At 51.6% G+C, this 22,229-nt stretch overlaps 1 protein-coding gene across 5 annotated transcripts; it reads right to left on the reverse strand.

Moving 5' to 3' along the window:
* Nucleotides 1-282: 282 nt before the first annotated feature.
* Nucleotides 283-19,935, reverse strand: SGK2 (serum/glucocorticoid regulated kinase 2). Of its 5 annotated transcripts, XM_087750238.1 has the most exons (16): nucleotides 19,840-19,935; nucleotides 15,836-15,988; nucleotides 14,082-14,339; nucleotides 10,509-10,578; nucleotides 9,183-9,240; nucleotides 8,313-8,362; nucleotides 7,653-7,710; nucleotides 6,967-7,050; nucleotides 6,506-6,637; nucleotides 5,573-5,685; nucleotides 4,988-5,024; nucleotides 4,326-4,412; nucleotides 2,886-2,981; nucleotides 2,450-2,605; nucleotides 1,963-2,052; nucleotides 283-1,736 (listed from the first exon to the last, which is right to left on the reverse strand). In XM_087750238.1, the coding sequence occupies exons 3-16, from the start codon at nucleotides 14,281-14,283 to the stop codon at nucleotides 1,581-1,583; spliced, it is 1,389 nt and encodes a 462-aa protein (XP_087606364.1). In that variant the 5' UTR covers nucleotides 14,284-14,339; nucleotides 15,836-15,988; nucleotides 19,840-19,935; the 3' UTR covers nucleotides 283-1,580. The 5 variants fall into 5 exon arrangements, with proteins under 5 accessions (XP_087606364.1, XP_087606367.1, XP_087606366.1 ...); XM_087750241.1 differs by lacking the exon at nucleotides 14,082-14,339 and having other exon boundaries at nucleotides 15,886-15,988; XM_087750240.1 differs by lacking the exon at nucleotides 14,082-14,339.
* Nucleotides 19,936-22,229: the final 2,294 nt, after the last annotated feature.

Here is a 22,229-nt window from a genome sequence, read left to right on the forward strand (position 1 = left end):
CCCCGGACCAGCCCTCGCCTCTCGGCGGCCCAGGGCAGGCCTGCAGCTGCAACCCCTGGGACAGGTTGCCGGGCGTTGGGCCCAGGTAAAAGTAAAAATACCAGTCCTTCTGTGAGCCTAAGGTAGGAACTTTTATTTACATTTAAAGAAAAAGAAGTTTCAGCGCCTTTCTGCGTGCAGAAAGGATTTCTGCTGTCAGGCACAGCATCAGTCCAACCCCTGCCTCCCTCCTGTCCTCACCCCCCCCCCCCCCCTTACGTACAGGGCAGAGAGGGAAGCACGTCAGTGTATGCACTTTAATATAAACCACGTCACGTTTCTGATGACTTCAACACGTACAAGATAAGTCCAATAAAAAAAAAAACAAAATTGTTCCAGCACAAGCTTCCCAACAGCACAAGCATCACACAACTTTTAGAAAGGCCCTTGCTTATCCCTGTGTTGCAGTGAGCAGCTCTTAGCCCCCCTTCCCCTCCCCACAGCAACAGAACAACAAAAGGACTTTAAAAAAAGTGGGAAGTGACATTCAATGAGTATACCAGCCTCTAAATTAAGGCATAATAACTAACTGTTCTACATCAGTGATGGGCATTTTCAGATGGCGCTGGAGCCTGGAGGACCGCTGTGGCTCTCCTGCCTGCGAGGGCTCAGCACCGCTGGCTGCCCCAGCGTGGGGGGCAGCGCTGGGCCGGGCTCCCCTTGCTGCATGCTGCCCCAGGCTCCACAGTGCTCCAGATCGTGCTCGTTGCAGTAGTGTTGGTGTGCCTCAGGCAAGTCAAGCATAGGCTGTGAAAGGACCCCCCCACCCCAGGTTTGGCCATAAGGTTATTTTTATTTTACCAAGCAACTCAGCCTCTTCCCCACCCATTTTATCCAGGATTTCCCCCCCCACACACACACTGGCTCCTCCATAACACCCTCCTTGTTGCTTCAGCAGCATCCCAATCCTGGACCAGAGAGAGATGATCCACTCACCCTGGAGAGGGACTGGCTGGCATGAAAGGCCGCAGCGCAGTTCAGGATTTGCAGACCTGCAGCTGCCTTTAGAACAGTAACTGATGAACAGTTTCTGAGCCCAGCTCAGTCCAGGATGAGTGGCTTAAGTGGCACAGTCCACTTGAAGGAAGCCACTGCTCTTGGTAGTGCAAAGAGTTTTGCCTCTCTATTGGGGGGGCAAGGCAGTTGGACATAACTGGGCAGAGTTAGCTCCACAATAAAAAAAAAAAAAGCAGCCAGTTAGAGGGACATGGCTGTTGACGTGAGTGATGGTGCATACCTGAACCATAAATACAACCACAGAGTGAATACAATCCTGCCAAGTAGCACAAGACAGTCGGGGGGAAGAATAATAATAATGTGTCCCACTTTCCATGCCAGCGGAACAGTCATTTAGAGGGAAATCCACCAAACAGCAAGCGTTAAGAGCTCTGTTCCATCCCAGCCAGTTAGTGTATTAGTCCCAATTTCCTTAAACCAGGAGCAAAGGACAGTACCAATCCTTTCAGGAAAAAAAAAAAAAACAAACCACAAACATAAAACCCATTCAGTTAAAATCTGGCTTCTCAAAGCCTTTATAAAACCTAGATGCCCTCTTCAGTTGGTGCATAAGAAAATCCTAAAAAGGCATCCGAGGCACTGGAGCTGCTGGCTGCTAGGTCAGGCGTGTGTGTGATGGAGGTGGAGATCGCTTCTTGGGTGAACTCTGGATCAAAGTGTCGCAGATCAGCTGGACCAGCCTAAGCCAAGGAGCAGAGACACACACAGTCATTTCAGGTCAGCGGCCTGCAACAAACCGCTTGTGTTCAGACAGTCTAACACAGCTGCTCTTCCAAAAGTATCATCACCACTGCATCTGCAGTTCCTAACCTGCACTTCAGCACCCCTCGGTGTCAGCATAAGACATCTGGAGAGGATTCCTTTTGTACCACTATATAACGGACACCAACAGAAATACCTACTTACCACATTGGGGTTAAATGGAGGGGTAATCCTCTTGTGGTACAAGTCGTCCCAGTTTATTGGGCTGAAGAATACGTGGTTCTTTATCTCAAGCTGCATGGAAAGTGGGGGGAAAAGTGTCACTCTTCTGCCAACCCTCCTTTTCCAGCACCTGCCAGCTGGTTTCATAGCATTAAGTGGCTGAAGCAAGACTTGGAGCTACCACATATCCATGTAGGGCCTATGTAGCAAATCCTTAATACATGAGAGTCATGGTCCAGTAATCCCTTGAAGGGAGACGACACCATCACACGTTGATGTCGTAGCTTGCCACCACACCTTTCCCTTTGGAAATCCAAGTCAACCCCATATGCCTCTTTTAGGAGGCTGAAGAGACATCAGCCTGGGTGGAAAGCTTTTTCCAAGGCAGTGCTGTTATCACAAAGGAAAGGTTCAGACTAGAAAGGTTTCCTATCCATCCTCCCTCCTGATCCTAATGGAGGCAACCTACAAAGTCTGTCTTAGCACCCAGCCTCCTCTTCTGGTCCTTGTGGAGAAGTCCCTGGAGGATGTCACAAGCTGCCACAGTCTTGCTTCCTTGGATCTGGAGTGGCTTGTGCAGAATGTTGTCATACATTTGAGAGACATCCCGGCTGTAAAAAGGAGGCTAATTTGAAAGAGAAGAGAAGCAGCCAGGTAAAACATGAGCTACTATAAGGAACCACAAATTGCAGGTCGCAGTGAGTCCTACAGCAAGTAGTGAGGGAGACCTGCCATATCTCATATCAAACAAATACCTCTCTGTTCAAAGGGCAATGGTATGATTGAAACAGGTCATCTAGTTCAGGATTCCATTGCCTGTGTCAGGTACCGTGTAAACACCAGACCAACCTCACAAAGTTTTCAAAAATAAGTTTTCCACATAGACAGACAGCTTGCAAACTTACCAGTCCAAACAGCATCTCATAGAGGACGGCTCCCAGGCACCACCAGTCTACTGTCCTGTCATACGGCTGCTTCTTTAGCACCTCGGGAGCCAAGTACTAGGAAGAGTCAGAAGTAAATATTTGAGTCAAATTATAAAGGAAGGGCTTTGCACCTCATAAGTGCAAACCTGGCTGCAGTTCAAGCTAAGCAAATGCATAATAAGCACACACGTGCATTTCTTACTATGCTTTGATAGTCTCCACTTGCTTCAGAGCAAAGGGTTTGAAAGATACCTACCAAAAGTGTTTTTCTGGGCTACACAAGGTTCTCCTCCTAGAGAGGGCTGCACAAGGATTTGCTGCACACCTGTCCTGCACTGACACATTGAGCCTCTTCGAGGCTCATAGTTTTTAGAAAGCTGCAGTTTTCAGTCCCATTAAGCCTGTTCAAATCAGCAAAACTACCAATAACCACCACCAAGGAGCAACTGGGAAGAACTCAAGCAGCCTGCAGAACAAGCAGCACATCAAACCTGGTCTCACACAGGATTATCCGTGTGTGCTATCAGGCTCCCTATCTAGGGCTGGGGAAGAAAAAAACACCAAACCAAAACAACACACCAAAACCCACAAAACAAAGCTCAAACATTCCTGCTTGGTTCATGCTGTACTATTGCATAACTGGGTCCCCACTGAAAGCCAAGGGCTACCACCAGGAAATTCCTGCCCACTTCTACTGAGCTTGAATACAGAAAGGTACCTTGTTTGCAGACCCTTCTTCAAGCTATCTGAGGAAGGGCAGCAGGACAGGTGTATTACCCAGGCCAAAGTGCTACCAAAATCCCCAGCTCAGTAAGGGGCAGGAAATAAAGCCTCCAAGAAGCCAAATTGGAGATTTTTTTTTTTTTTAGCAAAACCTATCTGAGGTGCATTGGAGACCAGGCATTTCCTCTCCAAGCGGTGTTCACATTCCAGAGAGCCCGGTCCTCTCCTCTGCACAGGGTGTGTTGCAGCTCCTGCATACCAAGGCCATGTAGAAGGGCACAGCAAGGTCCTGTGAATGTCAGTACCAGCAGGCTCCCTGTTCTGCAGCTGCAGGCTATCAGAGCAGGTAAACAGCCTGCTCACGGGCTCCCAGGGTCAAGGTTGTTTCCACAGCCACCTGGGGCAGCCCCAGTTTCACAAGACCGGTCATTTCTGAGGGCAGGGATCCCTGCCTCTGATACCACAGCAAGTTTAGAGTACTAATCAGCTGTTACAGGTAAAACTGTCTCTGCTGAGTAGAAAAGACCTTATCTGAACTCCAACTTCAGGCTGACAGCCTCAAAAAGCCCAAGACAGTCCAATTCAGAGCCCATATTTTGAGATGCTGAGCACCCATGCAAGTCTGAGACCCAGAGCAGCAAGTCTCTGAAGGCTTTCAGTGTCCAGGTCACAGTGAAACCCCAGCACATGCTGTACCTCGGGAGTGCCACAAAAAGTAGAAGTTGTCTCCTCTTGCTCCATTCCCTCTTTGCACAGTCCAAAGTCTGTCAGTACTATGTGTCCCTAAAGAAGACAGGAAAATTTCAGCTTGGCCACCTCTTTCTAAAGCAGAGACAGGATTTCCAAGCATTGGCCTTCAGATCGCATCTCATGTATGTTTTAGTTCTCCACTGTTTATCCACTTCCCCTCCCTCACCCTCTGGACATCCTATAGTACAAGTACAGGAGCCTATAAAGAAAGTAGTGTCTAGCTTTTTTTTTTTTTTAAAATTTGTCTACAGCTACGTAGCTATGAAGAGATCCAGTGCTGCTGTGCTTTGCCACTGCTTTATCCCAAAGCCAGTCCATATAGCAGTCACCACCAGAGTAGCAGCAGTGACTTGCTCTTAGCACTCTGATCCCTGCCCACAAGTCAGGTCCCAGCTTCTGGGAATGAGCTGAGAGGGCCCCAAGTGTGCAGTTCTGCCGAGGGCAGGCTCACTCCCTCTTCCAGGATCTGCATAGAAATGCAGTTGTGCATACATGCAAAATCCATGCAACAAAGTGAGCCATAGCCCAGCTTGCAGAGCCATAGCCCTCTGTTTATGGTCCTGATGCTCTTAAAGCCAGAAGGAAGGCAGCATGAGCTGCGAATATACCTGGCAATCCAGGAGGATGTTCTCAGGTTTTAAGTCCCTGCAAGACAAAAAAATGCTGTTTGAGCAGATTTGGCCAGATGTTTAGAAAAGCCTGCTCTGAAACAGCATCAGCTAAGAACAGGAGCTAACAAGACTCCACAATCCAGTTCACCAAGACCTTCCCAAAGTGCAGATTCCTATCACTGTTGGGTAGCAACATACAACATATGCAAACAGAGAAAGACTGCTGTCATACAGGATCAGGTGTTAGCCTGCATTTACCTGCATATCTATGCATAAATTGGCACCAATAAACAATTTCTTCTTTCTTGTGCCAGGTTTATTTTAGGTCTTTTCACTCAACCATTCTCTGTCACACTATCAGGCTGGGAGCATTTCTTGCCCATCAGGTCCTGTGCAGACAGCACCCCGCTTGCAGGGTAAAACGCCAGCAGTGCACTGTCTTGTCCAGGGTAGGAGATTCTTCAGCTACTCCAGCCCTGCATTTTGCATGGCCCCAGAAGTCTTTTCCCTCCCCAGCACTGCACACAGCCTGGCTGGGCAGACTCGGTGCCCTGGCTCTCCCCGGCAGGACACGTGCCTTACCTGTAAATGATGTTTAAGGAATGCAGGTACCCAATTGCACTAGCAACTTCTGCAGCATAGAATCGGGCCCGGGGCTCGCGGAAGCAGCGCTCCCTTTGCAAGTGGAAGAAGAGCTACAAACAGATCATAACACTGATCATTTATTCTTTAAAAAGCTGAAGGATATCCAGAGCAAGCCTGAAAGCCAGCTACTTAAGTAAAAACCAATTTGCAGCAAGTGGCACGTGAACAGCACCAAATCAACCCAAACCAAATGACTTTAAACAATCTAAACACCTTTCCAGAAATTGCTTAATTTGTCCTCTTATGTCACCATCTCAATTCATTGCTCCAAAACTGGTCATCTGCTGATCTAGCAAGCTAGAAAGCTTTACGATCCCCAGGCTGTAGTATGGCCATGAAGAGTGGTACATGCACAGAGCTGAACCCACTAAGATCCCCGATATGAATTAGACTTGGACAAGACATCCACATTAACACTATCACCCAGGCAGTTTCAGATAGCGCAGAAAAAGACAGCTGAAGAAAGAGGAGCTTCTACAGGACAGAAAAAGAAGTCTAACGGTGCAATGGAATCACCCAAGCACTAGACTGGAATCCAGAGCTGGCCCACAAGCGGGTTTTGCATAAAGGCCAGCCATGTCAGCATTTCCCATATTCTCCATAGAATTTTAAAATGCCCCTAGCACATGTTTTTCTCAGTGTCCTTGTCTTGGGAATTATCTCACATGGGTCATATCCAGCAAGATCTTCACTGAACTTACAGGTGAGATAGCATGCCAGCCACTCCTAGCTGGTCCTTGCCAGCAGTCAAGGCAACATTATACTTCAACATCATTATCTTCTGACAAAAAAAAGAGGTTTAGGCAATACAGCAGCACATTTGGGAAGGACCAAATAGAGGATTAAAATAAAGCCTGTATGTGCACTCACCTCTCCCCCGTTTACATAGTCAAGCACAAAGTAAAGCTTCTCCGAGGTCTGGAAGGAGTAATGGAGTCCAACAAGGAAGGGGTGCTTGACATTTTTCAGGAGCACGTTGCGCTCTGCCATGATGTGGTTTTGCTATCAAAAAGCAGGCAAGGCATTAGAGTTTCAGGCAACAGTCAAGTCCAGTCCAGTCCGATGTAGGGGCTCACTGCTGTTTTGAAAACAAGTAGAAGCTGGGAGTTCTAGCGGGTCATCTCCAGTCCCAGAAAGGGAACCACTCCCTCCTCTCTAACCTGATTCATGTCAGTTCTTCTCCATTTTCCCACTGCATCAAGAAATCTATGTTTAACATGTGACTTATCTATGTGAATGCTCACTCAGCTACAAGATACCTCAATTGCATTACCAGGATTGCTCATCCACTGACCACTATTAGCGGAAGTAGCCAAGGAGAGCAGACATACCTCTTTTTTCTTTAGGATAGTTTTCTTATGCAAGACTTTCACAGCATAAAACGTCCCATCACACTTGCGTTTGGCCAGGAGAACCTGCAACAGAAGGTCCTGGTCACAGGTGTCAGTCTCACCTTCTGCCACTTAGTTAGTGTTTCCTCACTGCCCACTCTGTGTATAATCACTCAGAAGAGTACAGCTTCAGAGGGTCAGGTACAAAGTTTTGAAGATCAAGCTCCAGCCCACTGACTTCCAGCACTTTCTCATTGCCAGAAAAAGGCACACAACATCTTCATATACATCTCTTACACACTCAATAGAAAGTAGTTTTGGAGCATTTGGGGATAGTCCCATTTAAAGTGGATCCTTGCTATCTCACAAGGTACAGATTTGTCTAGAGATCTTTTGCTAGCTGAGTAAGTCTGAGGCTTATTTTGAATCAAGTACTGCTCCTCACCATCACCACCCTGAGCACGAAACACCTCACACTTCTGTCCTTAGAGAGGCTGCAGGACAGCTCAAAGCAAGAATGGACAATGAAAACCCTATCCCAGTTCTCATCTGGTCTCAGTCCCACTCAGGCCAAACTCCTCTGGAGAGGTGCAAGCAAAGGACACAGCTAGAAACTCCTTCAGCAAGGAAGTCCCTTTCCAAGCTGCCTCTAAAGAGCTACAGCCCACCTGCACAAATCCACTTACTTTTCCAAAGCTTCCTTTGCCAATAACCTTCAGGAAATCAAAGTCTGTTGGCTTGGCACTGTTGGGCAAGAATGAAGCAAGTTAATGTTTCTGGGAGAGAAACGTGCAACAGCAACACTACAATCAAAACAGAGCTCCTTCTGGGAAACACCAGTGTTTGTGAAAGGGATTAAAGGGCACTGGACAAGTGACCCTCATTCCCAGCCAGCTGTCAGCAAGCAGGGGATTCGCACCGTGTATTTCGGTGCGCCCAGCAGAGGATGAGCAATCCTCAGCAGCCCACCTGCTGAACACAGCAGCAGGAGAAAGCACCTGTCAGGACCAAGTGGCACCTTCACAGGGGGCACAGTTTATCCCCATTTCTAGAGAAAGATAGTCAGGGAGCCAGCAGTGATGAGAAAGCTCTTCCCTTACTAACTCTCAAGGGAGATGGGGCAAGGGGCTGCAGACATGGACAGGAGAGGATGATTATGATAACAGGGACCAGCTATAGCTGAATGTCTTCAAAGCTGGTGCATTGGTGATACACGTGGTGTTAAAGGCCAAGTAATGTAATTGTTAGGACTTTTGCAGACACCACCCATGTGAGACACAGGGACCAACTGCCAGATCTCTTCACTGCACACTCCACACCCTACCTGGCTTTTGCAGGGAGCTTACTTTGGGTTAGCAGAAGGTCCAAGGTTGATGTTGTCAGTTGGTGTTGGAGGCTAGAAAGGGTAACAGTAATATTAGTCACAAGGACCATGCTACAGGTTGTGCTTTCTCTTCCTCAATACAGCATCCACTGCCCAGAGCCTTTGAGAAACACCCTCAGCAAAAGACACAGTGGATGCCTTGGTAAACTAAGTGATGGGGAAAGAGAGAACAGAGCTATGCACTAAAGCAACAGTATGGCTGGAGGCTGTACTAAGGTACAGTCTCATCCCATACTTGCACAAAAAAGGACTACTAAGAGACTGCTTGGCTCCTGACTTGAGGCTTTCAAGATCTGCTGTGCTGCCACAGAAGAAAGGCACCGCATGGCTCAGTTGCTCCCCACAGCACACAGACAAGGCTCTCCCCACTGCCTGTGCTAGGCAAGAAGCCCTGTGGACAGCTCTGAGACAGAGGAGCACTTCTGCAGCAGGACATCAGCACCTCCCCCCCAGCTCTACAGCCCTCTGCCCACTCCGTTAACCCCCAAAACTGCCAAGTCTGGAGCTTTGGAAGTGACCTTACACACACCTAGAACCACAAAGATGCTCAGCCCTCCTCCTCGTGACAAGGAGGTACATACATACACACAGTCTTCCTCCTGTTCCTGCTCCTGAGGAATCTTCCCCTCCCCAGACCCTGGGAGCATTATGCCTTACCCTTTTGGACATATAGGGCCTCTCTGTTCTCCTTTTTCTCACCCACAGGGACAAGGCAACAGTAAGCCTCCCAGCAGGCTAGCACAGGCTCTCCTCCTTGCCCTTCTCCTACAGGAACCAGCCCCTCTCTTCATCCTAATGGTGAGGACTTGCTGTCTCAGAGCCATGATCTCACCTGGGTGCTTTTGTCCGGGCTCCGAGAACGATCCATTAAAAAAGCAACTCGTTCAGCACTTGGGAAAAAGAAGAACCCAGTATTGAAAACAAAATCCAAGAAAAACACCTTCACACCATCAACTTGCCAGGGACCAGCACAGAGCCCAGTGCATCCTCATAGGAGACCTCAGCTGAGCTCCCCAGCTGCTCCCTTGGTAGCACTGCTACTCCCAAGGGGTAGGGGTGCATATGCACTGGGGGAGGCAGGGGACAGAGGGTGCATACCAGCAGAAGATGGGGAAAAAAAAACGTTCCTGGGTGCACAAGTGATTTGAACAAGCACAAGCATATTAAATGCCACAGTTAGCCCTTAATTTGAAATAGCAGAAACTGGTCAGGGCACCAACACAAGATGACCAGCACAGCTCAGACAGCAACACAGCATCAGGGCCAGACAAGGTCGCAGCCCTCCTGGCCATAGCCAGACCCCTCGAGGCAGATGCAGCTCCCACCCCACCACACAGGGATGCTGCAGCACCCAGCTCTGCCACCCAGGGAGCGTCCCCACAGGGCAGCCAGGCAAGTCCAGATGGGCTGGCATCACTTAGAGGCCATTCCCCCAGGCCAGTGCAGACCAGTACAGTTAGGGGCTGTTGACACAGCAGGGAAGAGGGGCTGGCTGTGGCAGGGCAGGCTCAGTGAGCAGAGACATTAAAGCACAGGGCTGTCATCATCCAGTGCAGCTGCTGCTGGGGCTGGAGAAGTTGGACTTGAACAGCATTTGTTGGTTCAGACCCACCCTGCTCAAGCATCACTGGGGAAGGACAGGTCCTGCCACCCCAGGGATTCCTCCCCTTGGTTTTAAGGGTTCCCCCACACCCCTTGCAAAAGCCAGCATTAAAGAGATGAGAAAGGTACAGAGCTTCTCTTTTCTCCCCTGCCCCAGAAAGCTTTGTCCATTCCTGCTCAGCCCCACCAAGCTCTCATATACCCCAGGGAGGCTCTGAAGGCTTCCACCCCCCCCAGCCACCCTCCACCCTGCCCCTTCCAAAAAGGGGACCCGAAGATCCCACCGGCCTCCCCACATCTCACCTGTGGGTGCTTCCCCTCTCCGCCCCCACGCACCACCAGGCACAGACCCACGGCCATCCCAGAGCCACCCTCCTCCATGGCCGAGCTGACCATGGCAGAAGATGCTGGGCGGCAGCGGATGCTGGCAGCTGTCCCCGGGACTGCCCACATCTGGCCGGTGCCAGCCAGCTCCATTCACCGCCGAGCTGGCGTGGGGGTTATCAGGCTGAGCTTTTAAAGGGCTCTCATCCCACTGGGAGGCTTTCATACTCACTACGAGCAGAGCCTGGAGCTGGAGGCCTTGATGGTTTGTCCTATCCTCTCGCGGCTGTGCTTGATGAGTTCTGTGAGGAAAGTTGGAGCACCGAAGCCGATTAGCTGGCGGTGTGATCACAAGTGCACAGAGGCATGTTTGTTCTTCACTGACCTTGCTCTTCTCTCCACAGCCACCCTCCTCCCCCTTCCACCCACATACCAAAATAACCAGGAAATTATAGGAACCAGGACAGCTCCCCTCCCACCCCAGCCAGGAGCCCTCGATAGCTCACAAGACGGGGAGAAGTGCCACAAAACAGACACTCCCTCCCACGGCAGAGGGGACTCGGGCTAAAGCACCACCATCATGCCTCCCTGAGCCACCCCTGGGTCCCCAGGAGGGACAAGGAGAGTGCTCACAAGGACGATGTTGTACTGGGATACGTCATGCACTTGGCACATCCACTGCCCCTTTCATTCAGGATTCTGTGAGTAATTAGGGACATGAATGAAACCTTTCAGGGCCCTGCAGGAGGTAAGCCAGCACACACACATTGCAGCAAGTGACTTGCCCAAGGACACGCAGCCAGTGCCAGAAGCTGGGATTCCCACCACGGAACATCCCTGCTGCTCAGCCATGCAGGCTATTGCCACCACCCCTCATCACCTCTCCCTTCACAGAGAGGCAAAGTCCTGAGCCTGCTCCTCCCAGCACAGGCTGAGCAAGGGACAAGCCTAAGAAGCGCAACCTGTATGGAGGAGTTCCTTGTTTTGCTTAGGAGTAGATAACAAAAATATTCCAAGACTCAGTTTTACTCCCTGGCTCAGCCTTAGCTTTGCTACTGAAGGAAAGAGAAAGAATCAAAACATTCACAGAAACCTACACACACACTAGAAAAGGTGCCTTTGTAGACATGAGCAAGTTTTCATCCTAGAATAGCTCTTCTATGGACCAAGGACTTGGCAGCACCAGCTGCCAAAGCCCATCTCCCTGGGCAAGGAGTCTGTAGGACAACAACAAGTTTTGAGGTAAACACAAGCCCATTTACAAAGCCCTTCCTGCACAGGTCTGGGGATCTGCCAGATGGAGGGACCTGCACACTCCAGAGAGCCACTGAACCAGGCACCACCAGCAGTTCTGGGACCTGGGGGCAGACATGATGAGGAGCCAAAAAACCAGGTTGTGGTTTTAGAGTCTCTGAATGGACAGGGAGGAGAAAGCAGGTATTTAAAGAAAAACCCACAAACCATTCAGTGAGTGAGCTTACAACATCAGGCTGGTCCAAGACCCTGACCTTGTCCAATACTTTGCCCTGCAGCAGGCACCCACCAGTTAGGGACAGCATGCAAGCAGCACCCAGATGGATCAAACCCCACCTCCTCCCACTGGGCATAGTCCTTATTTCCCTGACAGTCTGGCTCTCCCGGCCTCACCGAGGTCTACTGAATGTCATCCAACACCTGCCTCGGGCTGTGTCGGTCCCACAGGTGGCTTGACAGACCAGCCAGATATCATGGTCAGAGCAGAGGGACATCAGCCCTGCCTTCCAAATCTGAACCCTCACAAGCTTGGTTTTGGCCCCAGGGTCAGCTTGCTGCCATAGACACTGTTCTGATCCCAGACTCAGGGGAAAATAAGACTCCCTTCAGGCACAGGTGGGCATGTCACAGCTTGGGCATCTTGGGGAGCACATGGGCAAGCCATGGAAACATATCCATCTGGCTCAGAGGTATTTGCTGGCAGCACAGGATGCAGGACAAGCTCCTGACTTGCTCTGATGGGCTTGGCCAAGGCTGCTTTAGCAAGGTCTCCACAAACCTGCAGCTAGGCAGAAGCACCACTGCTGAGCAAAGGCAGTGCAGCTCTTTCAGGGCCACAGCCTGGCAGCCCGTTCATGCTTCCCTCCACTGGCCCCATTCTGCTCCACTGCTTCTTTGCTGGAAGTGAAGCTACTCAACAAGTCCCTGCTGACCAAGGGCAGTGTTTTCCAATGAAGCTATTTCATTAAGTACACCTGCTCTGAGGCAAGAGTATCTCTTTCTGCACTGAAGGACCACACGAATTTTTAGGACATGTATATCCCCACGCCCTATCACTTTCTATTCAGGCTCAGAGCCCCCTTCCCCAGCCTGAGTCCACCTCCAAAGCCAGGTTAGTTTCTAGTTTAAATCTCCTGAGCAGTCAAACAGGCTTTTCCTTATCACTAACAAACCCTATTCCCCCTAAAGCACAAAGATTTCCTGAGCGCACACACACTGAACAACAGAATCAGAAATAGGTCACGAAAATACGCTGGAATCCTTGGTTATACATGCCCGGCTGCATCCCTCCTTGTGCCTGCTGGGGCAGCAGGGATGCTCCAGGCATGGCCAGGGCCACAGAGAGCACCAGCAAGCAAATCTAGGAGTTTCCCAATGTGATGCAACTATTATACACCAGGAACAAACCACTGCACCCCACACCCCCCTCAAAGAGCATTTCACCCCAATGCCCAGGCCAGAGGCATCCCCCAGGCAGCAGGCACCCGCTCACACAACATAAAGCTGCTACTTACAAGTTGGAGCAGTTACTGCAGCTAGATCTCCCCCCCTCCAAAACATCCCTCAGTAACATACGTTTTCTTCCCAGCACAGCACGAGCAGCTCCCTCTTCCTTCAACAGTTCTGCCAGCAGTGACCCACATTCCCATGCTAGCCCAGCATTATTTGCTACAAACACATTACTAATGCAACGCGTACCTTGCACGGAGAGGCAACCTCATAGTCTCGTCATCTGCAAGCTGCCTCCCACCCTCTTCCCTGATGTCACCGCTCTCGGCATCGTTTCCTACCTAACCTAGATTGCAAACCCCTCCGAGCAAGTGCCTCGTCCTCTCCCGCTCTGGGAAGGGCTAGTTGCCAGCATGGAGAGGCAAGGAGGCCTGGCAGGCTGTCACTGGGACAGCAGGCGATGTTTGGGAAGAAGCACAGGGTTTGGAGGGGCGAGGTTGAGAGAGGGGCACCCAAGGGAGCCCACAGCTTTCATCCAGCAAAGGGGCTGCATGCAGCATAAGGGGGAGATGCCCCAGTTTCAGCTCAGAGAAGGAGCACGGGGGGAGGTAGGAAGGAGGACTCCTGCAAATGCATGCTTTTACTGGTGAAAAAAAAAGCTCAAGCTTTCCCCTGCTACAGATCTAAGAGATAGCTCCAGGCCAGCACTGAGCTCCACTTTCATTCCCATTGAGACACTACACAACACAGCAAGTCCAGGAAGAGGTTAGGAAAGACTTTAAAGGAATTCTTCACTTAGGGAAGCTTTCTTAGCTGCCCTCTGCAGAGCTCCTGGCTTGTCCAATTTTCTCTTGGGCATCTTTACCCTACACCCCAGGGACACTGCAAACCAGAGCAGGAACCCCAGCCAAGCAGCCCTGCCTCTGAGCAAGCTGGAGCCCACAGACAGACAACCCTCCAGATTTGAGAGGAAAAACTACAAGCAAAGCTGTAAAAAAAACCAAAAAAAAAAACCCCAACAACAAACCAGTAAGTGGCTAAAGCGAGCAGCATTTTGCAAAAAAAAATCCCATGAAAACAGAGAACAAAGCATTAAACACACCTGGGAGCACATCTACCAGCAGAGGCTGTGTCCTGAAGCATGGGAAGCAGTCCACAGCCGGCGAGCACAGAGATCCTTCATTCCCTGCACTTCCCATCCCCGCACCAGCCCACCCTGCGGCCGACTGCGCTGGCAGACCAGAAGCCCAAGGCTCTTTCCTAAAACTCAGAGGGGAGTAGCTTTGGTTCCTGCAGCAATTCATTTAGCCCATGAACCCTCTTTGTGCAATCATGCCACTGCTACTGGTTCACTGCAGCCCTTTAAAGAGAGCAGGAAAAGCTGATCAGCTGCAAAAAATGAAGAGACACCTGCTAGATACATCCAAGGAGTGAGCATTTGGGTGGGGGTGGTAGGTTTAGATGAGGGAGGGCTGCAGGTGGTGGGTAGGAACCAATTACATCCTGACCTGCATCTCAGGTGTTCAGAACAATTGTTTACCCAGGGTGGTAAGCTGGAAATCTGTCCACTGCCCTGCGGTCTGGAGGAAGGTCAAAACTGTCATTGGGTTCAGGTTAAACCCAGAAGAAGCTGCTCCTTCCAGTGTCCTCCACTGACCTGGGGAGACTGCAGCCCAGGGCGGCCAGACTGGCGCTTTGCAGCAGTATTAAATGCAAACATAAATATGTGTGGAGGGGAAAACCTGGTGTCGGAAGCATGCAGTGATTTGAGAGACCAGAGACTAAGCTCTGAGCAAAAGGCGACATTAGAGGAGGGATGGTGTCTTCTCTCTCTCTTCATTAAAAATAAAGCATTCTATTTTTGCTTCCATTGCTGTTTCCTATAAAATCTCCCGTGTGCAGCTGCAGCAGGAGAAAATCCAGCTTCCCTGGGGGAACAGAGGGGCTGGTTCCTCTGGGACAGGTCCCTAACCCCAGACTACAGCTACCAGGAGGAAAACATCTGAAACATCCCATATGCTCATTGCCATGTGTAACAAGAGAGGGGAAGCAGCGTGTTGCTTGAAATATCCTTCTCTCTCAGGTCAAAGCCTGAATTTTTTGCTCAGCCAACATCCTCAAGCTATTAGCATTGTCAGCTTTTAAAAATATCTCCTGTTAGGTTTTTATTTTCCCTGGTTTTGCCCCTACCTGCATTGAAGTGGTCAAGTTTCAGAATACTTTCAGCAGCTAACTTACAGTTTCAAATAAATATCTTCTGCTTTTGTTTCTTTCAGTAAAAACCTTGGTATTATCACCAAAATCTACTTGATTTTACTTTCCACAGAAAGGCATCTTTAATTAAAAACCCATTTTCTATCCAAAGAAGAGAAAGCAGAAGGATCTTGGAAGGAAAAATTTTTACGAGCTAAAATGCATAAAATATCTAATCTGGAGTGTGGCCAGCAATGCTAATAGTTACTGATGGCCAAAGCAACGGTTGCTTGGTGTTGTCCATCCTGCCCCCCCGTTTGGAAGGGTGGCTGGCACTCAAGGGCTGTGCACGCACTGGCTGTAACTCAGGGCCAGGCGTGTGATGTGAAGCTGCCGCCCCCCTTGCACACAACCACCTCCTGGGCCCCCCACGGTCCCAGGGGAGCCGGGCGCCGTGCAGCCCTTGCTGGGAAGGGTTAGCCCCAGCCGCCCGTGCCTGCGAGGCTGGGCTGTGGCACAAGCCAGGTTGGAGCCCACCTGGAGGGCGTGCAATGGGGCTCTGCCAGCTGCACCCACCCGGTGTGAGACCTCCGTGGGGAAGCCTCCTCCATGCCCTCACCATCCCTGGAGGGTTAGTGACACCATACCAGCCAGAAGCATTACCCTTCGTCTTCCCCAGGGCAGTGGAGGAGGGCTCCATCGAGGCCACGTACATAAAGCCAGCCGAAATAGTCCCCTCTGCTTACGGCTGGGGCAGGAGTTCAGCGACCGGCACCAGGCGTCCTCGGGAAGCAGAGCACGCAGATGATTCTCCAGCTGCAAAGGCGAAGGGCACAGGAGTAAGAGGAGAAACAAGCCCTCGGGTGCAGCACTGGCTGCCCGCCAGCCGGGCACGGCTCTGGGACGTGGGGCCAGCTCCCTGACCCTCGGCTGGCCAGCACCCACTGGTGCTCGGTCTGGTGGGGATTGGGGTGCTCGGGTCACTCCGGGCTCTGCCACCGCTCCGGTGTCCCTCTCTTTGCACTCCTCCGGAAAGTGCTTTGGGACTGGCAGATGGAGGGCACTGGAAGAGAGCTGGGTGGTACTGGTTGGCTGTTTGACTTCTGTACAACAGAAGTTGTTTACCCTACAACGGTTAAATTCACAGATTTCTGCTCTCGGGAAAGGATTTTGTTGTTTGATACTTTTGAGGTGCTGAGACTCGATTTGTCCTCCCTGTGCCTGGGGTGACTGCCCTGGGACTGATGGCTCCCTGGCACAGGAGAATACACTCCCTGGAAGCATGGGGGAACACAGACCACCAGTAAATCCCCAGCACAGGGCAGATCCTCACTTGGGGATTCAACATCGGAGGCCTGGGGCAGCTGCAGAGGGCTTTGCCCTGGAGAGCCCCATGACTCTGCCTCGAGAGGTGTCCTGGGCAAGCGGTTGTCCCCATGATGGAGGACATGAGTGGGACAGGTAGAGGTGAGCAGCGTTAGCCTCCAGCGGGCTGCCCACCCGGGCAGCCCTCCCTACATGCAAGAGGTGAGACTTTCCCCCTTGCCCTGCCCCTGTGTGGCCACGGCCAGCAGCAGCCTGCAGCAGCTCTCGCCCCTTGCCCAGCGCTGCCTCTTGCCCATGACAGGGCATATTAGTGCCACGCTGAAGGGGCTGCTGGATGTGGGAGCACTTGCAGGACACATACATTAAATAGGCAGGCAGGCACGCATCCCTACAGGTGCTGCAGGTGTGGCCATGCACCCCTTACACCGGGACTGGCCTTGGCCCATTCCCCTGCCCAGCATCTGCAGGCTCCTAAACAAAATTAAACAATTCTAGTAAAACCAGAGACCTGCTGGTGTCAATGTTGGGTTTTCTGGTCTTCTGTGCAGGGATGGTGTTTCCCTGCCCTCCAGAGAGCACACCTATGCCAGGAGAACCTCTGGCTGGACCTGCGTTCAGAGGTGATGAGCAGCTCACAGGCAATTTAACCCCTTCTGTGCACGTCTCCTGCCTGGGCTGGACTTGGTCAGACTGTGGTGGGAGCAAGCCCTGGCCACAGAAAGGTGATTTTTTTTCAGCTGCGCTGGCACAGCTCAGAGCCTCCAGATATTGCCTGTGCTTGGTAACATTTTCCTTTTCCCCCCGAGGGAGGAAAGCTGCCTTCACTTCCCCAAGCCCTATGAGGGGTCGAGGGCTGTGTTCTCCTCCACAGCTGAGCCTGCTCCCTCCCGGGGGCCAGCCCTGGCCTGTGCCACTCACCCCGGGGAAGCCACCTCTGCAGCTTCTCCGGGGCAGGACGTGTCCAGCAGACAACAGGTCCAGCCCGTTGTCTCTATACGCAGACAAGTACCCCTCTCTCTCTTACAATATTTTATACACTATGCACATACGCTATTTTATAGGGAAAGGTGTACTATCTTAATCTCCCTATCTAGCAATATGCATAACCATGATCATAAAAGTATCACTGAAGTAGAACCACACAGTCCTGAGCAATCGGAATTGCAGGGAAGGGTCCAGATAAGAGTCAAACAAATATTTCTCTAGAGATCACAAAGCAAGTTTTCATTGACCTGCAGTGAAAGGTGACCTGAAATGTTTGGCTACTCAGTTATCTCTGCTGGGTAAGGAATAGAATAGGTTAGGATAAGATAGGATAGGTTAGGATAGGATAGGATAGGATAGGATAGGATAGGATAGGATAGGATAGGATAGGATAGGATATTCTTTAAAAGGTCAGAGCCTATTTCTTCATCTTAAGAGGATTCATGAAAGACTAAATAGGCTATTGGTGGCCACTGGCATTCTTCAAAATATTTTTCTTAAAAAGTATTTTTCCCTCTCTACATTTTTATTTTAGCTTCAAAAAGCCAGGGCTCTGCCTCAGGCATTGCCCTTGGATTTGCCAAGGAGTCCCACATGGATGCTGGGAAGTTTCCCATGTTTTGGTGAAAGGAGGCAAGAGGAGGCTGCCTGGGATCAGATTTTTATTCCAAAGGCCAGCTAAAGTGGGTTTGAGCAACTCTTGCAACTTTCTGTGCCTCCGTTTCTACAAATACGAACGTGGCAGAATATTACTGATCTCTTGTAAAGCCTTTATATCTTCAGAGGAATAAATGTCTGATCTTATTATTGCCATTAAATTAGTTGGCTGGGACTTTCTTGCTCCCAAGTGTTTTTTACGTGTAGGCACAGTCTCGGTGAATAAATAACACAAAGTTGGAAGCATCTTGACTCTAAGCGACCCTTCCTCTTCTGGCTGGCCTGCCTTGTCCTTGGGGAAGGTGCAGTTCTCCTGCTTGCTGTCCTCTCCTCCCTGACAGGACTTCAGGACCCATTACAGCCTATGTTTTAGAGCCTTTCTTTAAAAAAAAATGGTTTTTGGGGATGAGGGTCTCTTTTCTCCTGCAGCGCAGTCAGCCTGACGCAGGGTGCATGCTCAGGGCCACCACCCATGGCTCAAGCCCTGAGTGTGACCAGCCTGGCAGGGACAAGGGCAGGGAGGCAGTTTCCCAGCCGGATTGAGCAGGGCTTAGCAGCTTGAAGACGGCTCGGAGAGCTGCACTGCCTGAAACCAGGCCCCTCGCTGCTGGCACAGCGCTGGGTTTGTTAGGAAAGCTTGTGGGCGAAGTGTCGCTGGGAATGCCTCTCCTCTGCCCTGCTCCGTCCCCATCCCATCCTGTCCCCGAGAGCTGCCACCTCCAGCTCCACTGCAGGGGATGCATGTTTTCACCCCTTTTTATCCACATGCAAAACCTGGGAAGCAACTGGTGCTGGCACAGCCGGAGATCATCTCCAGTAGAGCTATATATACTGGATCCAGTGGGCAGCCCAGTCCAAACTGGGCGAAGCGCTGCTCAAGGCATTGTCAGGACCCGTGAGCCCCTGTGCAAGAGCAGCAGCTCTGCGCTGAAATCTGCTGAGCCCATCTCTGTTCCCCTGCTCTGGCACTGAGCAGGACCAGCCCTCCCTGTCCTGCCAGTGAGGGGGTCAGGGATGCCCCGTTAGTGGGATGCCAGACACAGCACCCCTGAGCTTCGCCAGGCCCAGCCTGGCCTCAGAGACGCAGCCTGGGAGACCACAGCCAAAACAACCTGAAATTTCTGGTAGAAACCTCACCCTTCTGGTGCTGGCTGCAAAAGCCCAGTCCAGCCCAAACCTCCTTTCCCTGTGCAGGTGGCTCAAGGGACATGGGGACACACACAGTCGGTCACCAGCCGATCTGCTGATCTGCCACCTCCTGAAATTAGCCAGGGTCAGAAAAACTTGTGGCTGCTCCCCACGGGAGCTCACCCAGGGAGGGGAGCTGATGTGGGACTGCGGACACAAGCAGGGTGATGGAAGCTCCTTGTGATGGAAGTTTCCTGGGGGAGGCACAGTTAATGCAAGAAACCTCTCCACCTGGTACCATATTTCCAGGGGGAGCAAGGAGGCTGCTCATCTCCTCTCTGGATTCTTCCACAGCTGGGAAACAAGCCCACTGCTGGAACTCAAGCCCCCTCCACTTCCAGCTGCTGTCCCTCAGCCAGGCCCCCGGGGAGCAGCTCTCACACGGGCCAGCCAGGTCCCTGGCAGCAAAGGATAAACCCTTCTCAAAAACCTCTGCCTCTCCCAAACAGGTTCAGGACCTCATTAAGAAAAGGAAAGTCATGATCATCCCAGAGAAAGTAAATTGGTGTTACCTGCAGAAGCACGGAGAGCTGGGCTCCTGGGCTCCCGCAGCACGGCCGGCGGGCACTGCCACGCTCCAGCTGCAGAAAGCAACATGTACCATGAACCTCCCTCCCGTTGTTTTGATTTTGGCTATTCAGTCTGAAGGTCAAAGGAAAAGTCCGAAGGAGTGGCTTGTGACAGGAAGTAAATGATTACCCTGCCACCGCTCTCCGAGGGGACCCAGGCTCCAGGGTGGGAGAGGAAAATCCCTCTTTGGGGGGGATTAGAGGGCAGCTCGCCGGCAGGGAAGTGCAAAGGGTCAGAACAAAGTGCTCTGTTCGCCGGAGGCTGCGCCGGGTCACATGCCGAGTCCTAGCAGAGGTAATGAGGCATGGGTCACCTCCTAAACGCCAGCAAGACCTCCTGGATGTGGACATGACCCATTGCCAATCCACCAGCAATCCACGGAGCTTGCCAGCAAGGAAGGAGCTGGGCAAGGTGGAGCCTTGTCCCTTGGCAGCACTGTGTCCGGGGCAGGAGAACCAGGGACTTCTACATGCCTGAACTTCGCAGGTGCGACAGTCCTACAACCCCACTTCTGCCTCCTGTGTGACCCTCCTCTGGCTCCACGCTCCCCATCCTGGGCCACACGTACACAGGAACAAGCACCTGAGCAGCCAACGAGGACCGAGCCCCATGGGCACATCAGAGCTGAGGCCAGAGGAGCCCTCCTGGAGACAAAATCTACTGCCCTCCATTCATGCCCTCCCCCATTTGCTCCCTGTTCCTCTCCCTTCCCCTCTGCAGGTGCCCAGCACCAGTGGTCACCACATCCCTGCATGGGTGGGTGCCCAAATAACGGTTTGATGGTTAGGCGTGCTGCTGGAGTCACTGCTGGTCACTGGTGGAGCCTTCAGCTCCTCACCCAAAATACAAAATTCATATGCAGGAGACATTTTCTGATTACCCAGGAAGGTTTCTTTCACCCTCAAAAGCCCTTTTGCACCTGCCCCTCTCGTGGGAGCGGACCACAATGTAGTTGGTTGATAGGTCCCACAGCTCTGAGAAAACATGAATGGCAGCACAATTCCTCAAGCGTTTGTCAAACTACTGACCTCTCGCCCTCGGCACGTGCCCGTCTCAGCTGTGAATCCCAAAGCAGAGAGGAGAAAGAAAAAGGGTCACTGGACGGGGAGGCCATTACAAAAGCAAAAGGGTGAGCTGAGGCAGGATTTGAATACCCAGACAGGTACAAAGAGGTATAAAATCAGATGATGGAGAACACGGGTGCCACCATCAAAATAAGCATTTTCTGAAACAGTCTGGAATACATGATTTGGAGCATCCAAGGCTCATGAGGCCAAGACAGCCAGCTGCCACCGCAGCCAAGGTCTCCGGCTCCGTGTGCGTGGGGAGAAGGCAGAGCCATACCTGCCCCTCTGTGAGCTCCAGCACCAGCGGCAGCATGTGGAGAGGAGCAGGCTCAGCCCTCGCCGCGCTCCAGCTCCCACCGACGGTCCCGTTGGGTGGCACAGCCATGCAGGTGCATGAGGATAACAGAGATTTGATAGTACCCTCATGTTGCAGGGAATGAACCCAAATAGAGGTCCCTATTGTACTTGAGGAACCGTAAAGACACAGAGAGAGAAATAAATCTGTTCCCTGCTAGTGCAGTGAGGGCCTTTGTTTGTCTCATTTTCAGAATGAGGAGATTTAAAGGATTGCTGCAGCACATGACCAGAAGCTACGAAGCTGCAGACAAAAGCCATTTGGAACAGAGATCAGACTTTGCCATCGTGCTGGCTTTTCAGAAGATTTCTGCTTTGTCCAAGTTAAACCTGCTGCTATTTTGGGTTTTATTTTGCTCACTCTGCTTCATCCCCTGCTTTAAAGGCTGCACATCTCCCACAACGCTGGGTTCACGTACGCTTTCACGAGCATCAGCACAGCATCAAAATGTCTGCTGCGGCAGGCTGGAGGGGGCTGCCTGTATTTCAAGCCCAAGTCACAAGGGTTGCACCACCAGCTGCGCTCATTCCAGCCACGGACAAGTTTAGAGGACAAAGCCTCGGCTTATCGCTCCAGCTTGCTGAGCGGGCTCGTTTTGCAAGCTCGTCGCACATCAGCCGCAAGCGTGCGTCGGCACCCGGCAGAAACACGGAGGAAAGCGCTTGAGCAGAACTGACAGTGAGACAAAGCCTGTTGGGGCTCTCTGGATAATCGCTGGCTTTACCACAGCTGAAAACTACAGCGAGCTGGATGCTGAGATGCCCTGTCAGCCCCGGCATCACGGGGGAGGCAGAAATGCCTCCAGCCAGGTGGTACCTCCGCTCCCTGGGAAGCAGGGGCTGAGTGGGGCTGTGCCTAGGCAGGACACGGGGATTTGAGGTGCCCTTGCTAAGGGGCACACTCTGCTCCT

This window comes from Nipponia nippon, unplaced genomic scaffold, assembly GCF_047370975.1.
Source record: "Nipponia nippon isolate SJK-2023a ecotype South Korea unplaced genomic scaffold, ASM4737097v1 scaffold_13, whole genome shotgun sequence".
Taxonomy (NCBI): domain Eukaryota; kingdom Metazoa; phylum Chordata; class Aves; order Pelecaniformes; family Threskiornithidae; genus Nipponia; species Nipponia nippon.

What these genes read in the sequence shown, in the direction of transcription:
- SGK2 (XM_087750238.1), bottom strand. Translation starts at nt 14,283, where the DNA reads ATGAATTGCTGCAGGAACCAAAGCTACTCCCCTCTGAGTTTTAGGAAA. An exon ending in ATGAGATGCTGTTTGGACTG is followed by an intron (nt 2,606 to 2,885) that starts GTAAGTTTGCAA and finishes CTTTCAAATTAG; the next exon opens with CCTCCTTTTTACAGCCGGGA. An exon ending in TGGGTGCTAAGACAGACTTT is followed by an intron (nt 2,053 to 2,449) that starts GTAGGTTGCCTC and finishes CTTTCCATGCAG; the next exon opens with CTTGAGATAAAGAACCACGT.